General features: G+C 45.0%; 1 protein-coding gene across 1 annotated transcript; it reads right to left on the bottom strand.

The window, feature by feature from the left end:
* Nucleotides 1-699: 699 nt before the first annotated feature.
* On the bottom strand, nt 700-8,708 carry LOC149361613 (3-alpha-hydroxysteroid sulfotransferase-like). Its single transcript, XM_089569556.1, has 2 exons — nt 8,571-8,708; nt 700-1,955 (listed from the first exon to the last, which is right to left on the bottom strand). The coding sequence occupies exon 2, from the start codon at nt 1,925-1,927 to the stop codon at nt 956-958; it is 972 nt and encodes a 323-aa protein (XP_089425682.1). The 5' UTR covers nt 1,928-1,955; nt 8,571-8,708; the 3' UTR covers nt 700-955.
* Between the last annotated feature and the right edge of the window lie 1,809 nt (nt 8,709-10,517).

The following is a 10,517-nucleotide window of genomic DNA, read 5'->3' as shown; positions in this document are numbered from 1 at the left end:
CGAGCCTTGCTGCACAACCACATGACAGCTAATGACCACTGAAACTGGCACCCCCTGCACAACACTTTTTATCACCTAAGTGACATACTAATAGCAGCGTCTAACTCTACTAGTTACAAAGTTAACCGTGAAGTGTTTTAAAACCAGTTTTCAAACTAAAACGCCCCCCTCCCCCTCTCTCTCTGCGTCTTTCTGACATTCAAAGCCGCTGGCACTGCTGGGCCAAAGAGACATTAACATCAAAACCATATTTTTACACTATCTTCTATACCCCCTTCAATACAGTGCTCGCGAACAGGGCAACTGAGCTTAATTTACTTAACTGAAAGGGTAAAACCTGAACCCGCGAAGTGAGAACGTGCACCTTTGGTCGGGATTTACCTAGGTCTCGTTGTGTGACTTGTAAATGGTGATCTAGTTGCTTTCGAATGCGCAAAGATCTTTATTTCTCTTTGCCGACAGGTTTTCGAATGACAAAAGCGCAATAGGCGATCCACGTGACATCTGCTGCGGCACCACGTGGTCGCTTTTACTGGCGCTGTCCACTTCCTCAGCTACTGAAACCCTTGAGTAGTACTCAGAGCCTGCAGGCACGGGCAAGTAAACGACGTAAGATGCCCATGAATGGGTGCAAAAGAAGCATGCAAAAGAAATAGTAGGAAAATTTATTTTGTCTTCACCTATTTTTCATTCATTTCATTTCATTTATTTACCTTAAAGGCACCTTTCGGTGTATTACATAAGGGGTCAGGTAATCAAACAATTTGCTACATTTTTTCTCGATGAGATATGAAGTTCAATGTTGGCGTTGAAGAATGATGGGCAGGTAATAGCAGCAACGGAGTAGGAGAGGCCGTTCCAGTATGACGCTTCTCGTGGAAAGAAGGCGGTGGAAAAGGTTACGGTACGGGTGCGTGGACGAGTAACTTGAAGGGGGTGACCTATCATATGGCATCTAAGTAACGATTTGCGTCGACATGTGAGACAAAGCGATGGCCTCTTCTCGGATGTTGCTCCAAAGCTCCATGAATGAAGCACCATCGCCCAGTTGTTGTATCTTCGTTTCAAAGCGTGCCAGCATTTCCGGCGTGAAGTAATCCTTCCAGCTGCCCACCCTAGCTTCCTTTACCACGGTGTACTTGTTCTTGTCTCCATCGTAGCCACTTTTACTCGTCACATTGTTTCTTGTGAAGACATCGTCCCATTCCGGAGTCTCGTTCTTTCTCGTTTCGACCACAAGGATCTTCCTCATATGTCCAGCCTTGGAGTAATCAAGAACGTTTTGGAGCACCTGATCATCTTCTTCCAAAGCCCTGCCATAACCCTCGCCCAGAAAGTAAGCCAGTTTGAGCACTGTGCCCCTCGTGTCCTTCGTGAGTTCTTCGTAAGTAATAAAGAATACGTTTGGTTCTTCTTTCAAAGAGTACCCGAGTGCAACGTGCTCAAAGTAGTCTCCGTATCCCAGATCACCTTCGATGAAAGGCTCGAAGAACTCTTGAAATGTACCGTCCTGAAACCTGTAGATGCTCACGTCTGCTATCATGCGGAACATTGACACGCACACGTCCCATGGGTTGCGAGCCACGTAGATGTACTTGGCCTTATCGTTCATAGTCTCACGGCGTAGTGGAAGATGTGTGAAGAACAGTCTCACGGGGAGATCTGATTTCCAGCCAGCGCACTGTGTGTACTCGAACGCGCGGGCGTTGCGGGTGAATTCACCATAGTCACCGATCGCTTCACCACGCTTGATGATCAACTGCGTGATGTACTGGACCCAGTGGGTGCCACTCTTGGGGTACGTGCACTGGACCAAATCACCCTCGGCGACACGGAATGACAGGTTCTTCCTGAACACTTCTGGGTTGATCCAAGGGCATCTCGGAACGCCATCAATGATTTGGCGGTAGGGTCGCCGAGCCGGCATGGCTTTAAAGTGCTGGTCAGTGGATGTCCTGAAACGCGAGCATATATTTTACTTAAGTTTTAAGCACGATAAACCTACAAGGGTTGCCTAGTGAGGTATTTTGTTCCTCACCAGCAGGTTATGCAACAAGCGCAGGTTTTATTAAGGCCTTCAAAAAGGATATTTCAAAACGTTTTTCAGTAAGCATATTAGAACCATTGCAATTGGGCATCAGTGCTGCTTTACGGCGTACCTTCATATCGCCCTTCCCCTTTCGCTCAAAAACCATAGCGTAGACAGATGCGTCCGTACCTATACAGAGGAGCCAAAGCAGCTGCGACGCCTGCTGATTACACACCAGAATTCACCACCTCACAGTCAACACGAGCGGTTCCTATACCAATGGTCCTACTGCCACTATACTATAACAAGTTTCTATAGTGAGTGCATTTTTAAAGCTACCTCGTGCACCACCTTAAACATTCTGCACAGACTCTAAGGCGGCCATTCTTTGGAATTGGGGTTGCCCCCCGGCCAGTGACAATGCCTTAACCTGAAAACACTGAATGAAATCCCGCTGCGAACAACTCCGTACTATGTCGATAGCGGCATCGGCCGATCACTTAGAGACGGTGAGGGTGCACGCTTCGTTCGTTCAAAGCTTTCTGGCAGCACTGCAATGAAATAACCGAAGACGAAGCTTTAATCTGTCAACACCCAAAGAAACCCCACTGCGAACAACTCCGTACTGTGCCGGTATCGGCGTTGGCCGATCAGTTAATGACGGTGAGCGCGCACGCTTCGTTCGTTCAAAGCGCTTTGGCAGCGCTGCAGTAAACTAAGGCAAGAGAACAATGGCAATTTTTACTGTGTGAGCCGCTATACGGAGCCCATCTCAAGCCATCGCGTGGATGAAGTCCGTCCAAGGTCATCGATCGAAGCGACCAAGCGAGAAAGATGAGGTAACAAATGAAGGGGCGGCAGTATTAGAGAGCAGGAAAGGAGTAGATGGAGAAAATGAAGGGATGGTGTTGCCGATACAGGTTGAAAGAAATAAAAAGAAGAAACGCTGGTGAGAACAGAAAGAAGGAGGGAAAAACAAGAAAACAAGAAGGGTGGCCAAAAAAGAAATAAGAAGGGGGAGCAACTAAAGGGACGGTGTTGCGGGGAGAGAAATAGAAAGTCCTGAATCTCAAGCTGCTGGGCCACCTGTGAAAACTTCTATGCGCCCTTAGCGATGCCGTTCGCTATCTGAAGCCACGAAGGCCATCGGCCACGTGAACCGGTCTGATCGTATCTGAGCTCTATATCCCCCAAACGGGTGCAGCTCTTAAGTGGAGTGCTTGATGAGAGGGAGCTCACCCAAGATTCTCGCTGCGGGCGGCCAGAGAAACTAAATAACAAATAGAAAACCAGCTCGCGCGGATAGCACAGCAGCTGCTGGTCCACAGTGCTAAGGGCTATGCAGAGGACGCTCGTCATGCTCACTCTCGCGAGGCTAGCCGTCGACAAGACCCAGTTGTGCTCGCTGCCGAGTGAGAAGCCTGTCGGTGGCGTAACCAGCCCGAGGAATGGGCGAACACATCGCAAGCAGCGAGAGCAGCCCCGGTGACAACGCGTAAACTGCGAACTTTCAACTGCAGGGAGTGACGCCTAGGACGAGGCCCGTGCTGGAGCGCCTCGCTGAAGGAAGGGCGTAGGCAGCGTCACCGCGAAGCAACCGCAGCCGCTCAGCTGCCTTCTCACCGATTGTTTAAATGGGCCATGGCCTAGTTGAGCGATTAAAAAAGTATGTAGCCGGTATTCTTTAATTGTTTTATAAAAAATTAACCACGTAGGAGATACGTTGCTAAAAAACTGAATCTGCTGTTTCTGAACTGCCTCTAGAGCTTAACGAAATTCTCTTGGGCCTAAAATGTATTAGAAATTTTGCGTAATTGATCTTAGCTAGTAAACTAATGAAGTGGGATTAAAATATTGCCCCGAGGAGCGCCACACAACTGGAAACAATATCTATGTGGTTTCACAGAGCTGCGGCGGACCCCCCTTTTTAAAAGACGGTTCGAGTAGCCTGTCACACCCTGTACACTGATGGCAAACCGAATAATGAAGAAAGTAAAGTACAAAATAAACTATCAGGCAAGAAATCATGGTGCACTAACGGTTCAGTCATGTGAAGAATACGCCAGCTTTTTTGGATGGGATTGATGGAACGCTGAGGCAGACTTCTGTCCTCTGTTTAATCTCAAATTCTTCTAATGTATTCTAATGTTAGTTCCCAGTTCTCTTCTAAGTAACACTAGCAATAAGTAGAGTTTAAATATTTTTACTTGTTCTTTATGTTTCCCCGTTTTGCTTTTGTCTATGACGTGCACCGGTGTTGTTCATTATATTCGACGTTGTTTGTTACTGTATTTTTGTGCTACCTTATCCCTTGTGTTTTGATGAATTGTGTCGTTTCTTCATTTTTTTTTGTCACTCACACGAGGTTCTTGCGCGCGAACAAAACATCATGGTTCAAGCCCGTCTGCTAAGCTGTCGGCTGCGAGTGGCAGTATTGTAAAGTAAATAAATATAATAAATCTATCGAAAGTGGCTCGCGAGCATTCTTACTTCGACCTGTCGCTGGGAGGTTTTGTAGTTACTTCTTGCGATGCGCAAACTAGTTCAAATTTTAACTTGACTGAGCACGCAATTATAAACTAACATAGGAGAGAATTAACTAAAAAAAGTCAGTTGCTTTGGGTAACTAGGCCAAAGGTGGATATGTGCGCTAGCATGACGTCAATTGTCGGTTGGTGCTACGAACCACTAGGTGGTACCAGGCTACCACACAATTACCACCCCAGCTTCTTCTTCCGTTTAGCTACTTGTAAGCACCATTCGAAACACGTTTTCCTCCTAACCGCTGCTGCTCATTCCGCTTAGCGCGGTGTGCATAGTGGCGGTGCTGCCTAATTAGCGCCTCAAGTTCTGGTAAGTTCGCCTCAAGACACTATTTTCTTAGAACATTTAAAGACGGCCCGCTGGCCCCGAAGTCTGCGTGACTCCGGAAGCCTCGAAAATACGATGCCGTAAAGTTGCGGCATGGTAGGCGGCCATTGACTCGCGCTGAAACCCTTGGTTTCATAGCTGGAGAAGGAGTCTTGGCGACGATGTGCCTTTCTGGACAAGCTCAGCGCCGCAAGCTTGACTCGCGTTGAATTCCGCTACTCGCACTGTGCAGCCATTGTTCTTGACTGCCGAAGGGTACTGTGCGATGTCAGTGCACGTTAAAGAATCCCAGGTGGTCGAAATTTCCGGAGCCCTCCACTACGGCGTCTCTCATAGCCTAAGTCGCTTTGGGACGTTAAACCCCATAAACCAACCAACCTACATTTAGAGAATAGTGTTGTGATTTTGTTTTGCAATTAATTAATAGATATTGAACTAATGGCGACGGTTTCCTTCCTTTTATAAAGAAAGTCTAATGTTCGAGCGACTCACTTTTCGATAACTCTAAGGGCGTTAACGGGAGAGAAATGGTATAGAAAGCAAGACCGGAAAACCATCTGAAGGTACCGGTTTGCTACCCGGCAAGAAGATATATAAAGGGAAGGAGAATCTAAAACAAAATGGCTAAGGCACAGATGCCGCCAAAATGATAATAATAAATAATATCATTATCATTATTATTCTCACGCGTTCGATACAGGAGATATGATGGTTTCTTGGATTCAAGCGCGAGCGCACGAGAGGCATATTCTAAGAAATGTATAAAGCACTTCCTAGTTTTCACTATGTAAGGCGCGGCAAAAGTTTGATCGCCGAAGCGTGCTCTCTAATTGTATGGCCTGTACCGGCCATAACACCAATAAAATGAAGCGACGTTATACTGGGGATGAGCAAAACACGAATTGACGGAACCCGGCAGGAAGGGGAAATATAAAATAAATGATGTCGGTTTTCGCAGCGCAAAAGGCGTGTTGCAGCCACGGTTTCACTTCATGTCCTGCATGGAGGCCCATTTATTCTTATCATGTTTACATGAATGCACTGCACTACCAAGAGATGGAGATAATCGTGGCATTTTTCAAGGATTGCTAGGGTGCTTCAATAATTTGAAGTCGCCTCACAAGTGTCCGTGGTCTTTGCCTGTCTTTTTTCTTCTTACCTGGTGCTAGGTCGATCACCACCAATTCATTAATTTGCTTTGGGCGCGGCGGCTGGTTATGTTCCTGCAGGGTTCAGTGGCGTCAGTTTCGAATTGGTTCAAAGGAAATAAGGCGCTGTCATAACGCTTTGTGAGGTTCTCATACAGGTGCTCTTTTTTTATTCAGGATGACAAGCGAAACGTGTATTTACCTTGAATGAACTGTGATGAGTTATTGGCACTGCTCACGAACCTCACGCATTATACTCACATCTAAGCAGTTGTGCTGCGTGTGTCGAGTATTATGGCGTATAAGCGGCTAAGGTTATCACGCGCCAACCAAAAGGTAGAATTTTTTGGCCTTGTAAGAAATATTTAAAATATTTAAAATAAAATATAAAATAATATTTAAAATAAATATAAAATAAAATATTTAAAATTAAAAGAAATATTTAAAATTTCAACTTTTTAAGAAGCTTGGCTTCTTTAAAATAATGTATAAACGCAAGACATGTCCAGAAGTGCATTTTCGCCTATGAATAAACAAGTGTGAAAAGGCACACATTAAGAATAAAGCAGGGGAGTATGTTTTTGCCTGAGTTTTTCCAGCTCTGTACATGAACACGAAACGTGATTTATGGTGACGGCTTCTCCGCACAGCTCGCATGCTGATGGCTCTTCTTTGCAAGAATAAAACCGTGAGCGAGGTGTGTGTCCAATGCGAAAGCAACATAAAATGACTTCAATGAATCGTTCTTGGTTTGCGTATGACTGCCATTCTGCGATGATAGGTTTCACTATCCGTGACTTATTTATTTCAGTATTTCATTTAGACAGCCATTTATCTGTCAGCTTATAGGGTACTAACATGATTGCATCTTTTCAGTGAATGGTAACTTTTTTATTTCTATGTGTCCAGCTTGTTCAGCACGTAAGTACATCAGCTTTTTTATTAACCCTGATTCCGACGTGAAAGACGTGAAGGAAAGTGAAAGACTGATAGGAGGGCAGGAAAACGCGACTGCCGATTCTCCCTGGGCGGTCATATCTCAGAGATACTTACTCAAGGTTACCTACCGGATAGTGGGGCTTAACAGCAGTGAGTATAGAAGTGTTTTCGACTCGGTCTTTTTGCTGCTACTGGGTCGCAGCTTCTATTTCGCGAGAAAATTTCATCGCTGGTTTGATTCGGGTGTGGGAGTACTGAGAGAACGCGGCATGTTTCGTGGAACACGTATACAGAGCGTATTAATTATTATGTGGTGCCTAATAAACTTAATGGTTTTTACGCCGTAATGTCTGCCATGGCACTGCCCCTGTCAAAATAAAGTATTAACTCGAATTATGACGTGGAAAGTTTGTATTTGTGAGATAAACATGAATATTCACGAAACTACACCAGCGAACAAGTTCTGAAAGGCAGCCGCCAACACTCCCTGTATACATGCTCTGTGCTTCAGCAGCTGCGTCACCCTTGAAGGTAACAGTGGATTTATTCCGTCCGCAGTTAGAGCTGCAGCAGGACGCTTATGAAGTTTTGCAAACTTTTTGAACTAGTGCTGAGGCTTCAATCATTTTTAAAGCTTCCATACTAGGAGGACACAAGCCAAGTCCTGTTTCAGCTAACTTCATGCGGAGTGATGCTCAGAATCTACTATGGTTTTCTTGTTGTTCAGCCAAAAATTATTCATGACAGCTTTATTACATTAAGTCAGACTGATTGTATAGCATGCTGACTGCCTTAGTTGCAAGCTGGAAGTTGCGCTTGCAGATACTTCACTCTTGGTACTGTTTGGTTGCTAGAACGAAGCAGCTGACTCCCCTCAAACGAGGCCCTCAAGCCAATGGCGTCGGCCGATTGTCACTACGCCATAGTTGATTTCCTTGCAGTTGCTTGCCTGACATCTCAGGGGACTCTCCGTTACGAAAGTATTAACTGCAGATGGGACGCCGGCAGGAGTACCCGCAATGCAATGATAATCGGTTGACGCTGCTAGTTAGATGGCTAGCTTTGAAGGGCATCTTCTGCTTCGTGCTTCAGTTGTAATCCGACTACAGGAAGCAGTTAGTGGGACATCCTTCAAAAGTGATTATCTGGTTCCGCGAGGGAATAAGGCGGCCGAAACGGATTTCTGTAACAAAACGTTAATACCATTATGGGATGAAAGTAATCTCGACCTTTAAACCTACGCTTATTTGAACCACTAGCGCTACTTTGACAGATGCTGTCACCTCTCCAGAAGGTTTGCGCAGTGTTCATTTGCTGGTTTGCTTTCCACGCGAAAGTAGAAACCGACGGAAGGCACCAGTGTGCGGTTGAAAGAAGGTCGAGTTCAGGTAGATGGACAGTTGTTTGGTTTAGAAATCGAAATCAGTTTTGTGGGTTGGATTAAAATGAAACAATCACGAATAAAAGAAGGCGGAGATACTTAGCGGCACTAGCTTCCCATGGTAACTCCAAACTGAAACGACTCAGAAACTGCCTACAAGAAAAAACGAAAACGGCCCAATAAGAAAAGGAACTACACTCACCTGTTGCCCTACGCAGCCGGCGCGCTGTGCTTTTGGGAGAAAATCAGCGCTCGGATGATCGCGCAATCCTTCTAATCTGGGACATTGTTCCGATTTATCTCGCCAGCAAAATAGGGTGCGAGAAAACACTTGAACGACGGCCATCTAGTGTTTATGCGGGTGGCCGGCCCTTGTTCACTGCTGCCAAGAGATAACATCTATGGCGAGTAATAAGTGAGGGCTTAGGGGCGAAAGGCTGTAGAATGCGGAGCAGAGGTATAATGCTGGTGCGCTTGGGAAGCTGGCGGTGTCAGGTGCCAGTTTGAACAATGTTTTCGCGGTCGCTGTGGTCCTCCCGCCTGAGCTAGAAAAACAAATTCTATCACATTCTAAATAGCGATGTATTAACTTCATTTATTTACTTAGCTACAGCGCCCGTTGGACATTATCGTAAGGGGGTTATTTGCAAACACAAAGGCAAAAAGAAGAGAACGAACAAAAGAAACGAGTCAGTTATAAAACAAAAAACAAACAAGTATTAAAAGCGGAAAACAACACAGTTAACAGGAAGCAATCTGTCCAAATACAAAAGCTCTATGAGATTTCAGAATGGAGAACACTGGATGTATGAAATAAATCAAATTGATGTAATGCTCTCTGTGGCAGTTGAAAAACTTTGGGCAGACACTGTCTCATCCGGGAGGGAATTACATTTTTCTATTGTTCGTAGATAGAATGAAAGCTTAAATATATTTACACGACTTTGGTATGGCCTGAATTTTTCAGTATTGTCTCGTCCCTTGGACTGACAATGACGTCGGTTTGAATATGTTTTTGACGATACCTGTGTTATCGCTGTTAACATTACGTTGTTAACATTATGTAAAGAATTAATCTAACATCCGTCTGCGTGTGGACAGCATCTTCAATTCTAGACTTTCTTTGATTTTCGAACCTCTTATGAGCCGCAGTTGTAGACGTCTCTAACGTATCTAGGCGTTTTTTTTGGCCGGACTCTAGCTTGTCTTCAAGAACAATTGTGAACGGGTCCCACATTGGGCACGCGTATTCTAACACGGGCCTAATACTAGTAAGGTACAAAGTTTCCTTCAAAGCTTTGGGCGCCGACCTAAAGTTTCTCTTTGAAAAGGTTCAAAAGGCGACAAGCTTTAGCACTTGTTAACTCGATGTGAGATGTCCAGTCCAATGTTGCAGTGAATGTGACGCCTATGTATTTCACTTCGTCAACACGCTGCACTGGAATATTATTTTATCAAGCATGAACTAGAGAAGTTTTTCTTTTTGTTTGTGAATTGTATATGATGGCATTTGCTATGTTAAAATCGATCTTCCATTTGACACACCGGGGGCAAATTTTCTCAACGCAGAGCTGCAACACGCTCATACCTTCGGAACATGACACAGGGTGATATACAAAACAGTTGTCCGGGTACGATCTCACAGTCGAATCGACGCCTTCAGTTAAATCATTGGTATGAATGAGGAACAGGAGCGGCCCAAGGACCGGTCCTTGCGGTCCGCCGGAAACATTAACCACCCGTGACGTTGCTCTATTCAGGATCACTTTTTGCTGACGTTCGTTCACATAATTTTTAAGCCAACCGTAATGTGAATTAGGAAGCCCAAGAAATTGTAGTTTTATACAAAAGTAACCTATGTGGGAGCACACGAAAAACCTTTCGCAAATCAATGAACACAGCATCTACTTGCGTTGAAGGAGTGTGCAACATCGTGAATGAATTCGGTAAGTTGAGTGGTACAAGATGGCCAGGAGCGAAACCCGTGCTGAGTCGGACGGAAAAAGTCATTGTCATGAAGATGCTTAATCAGACAAAACTAAATAGCATGTTCCAGTGTTTAACAGCAAACATATGACAACGAATCCGGTCTAAAATTGCTTTTCTAGATTACGACGGCCGCTTTCAAAAACAGGAGTTACAGGCGCAA

This window comes from Amblyomma mixtum, chromosome 2, assembly GCF_055824585.1.
Source record: "Amblyomma mixtum isolate Tamu chromosome 2, ASM5582458v1, whole genome shotgun sequence".
NCBI lineage: Eukaryota > Metazoa > Arthropoda > Arachnida > Ixodida > Ixodidae > Amblyomma > Amblyomma mixtum.
The sequence above is the reverse complement of the archived record's forward strand: the minus strand, read 5'-3'. Positions and strand labels throughout refer to the sequence as shown.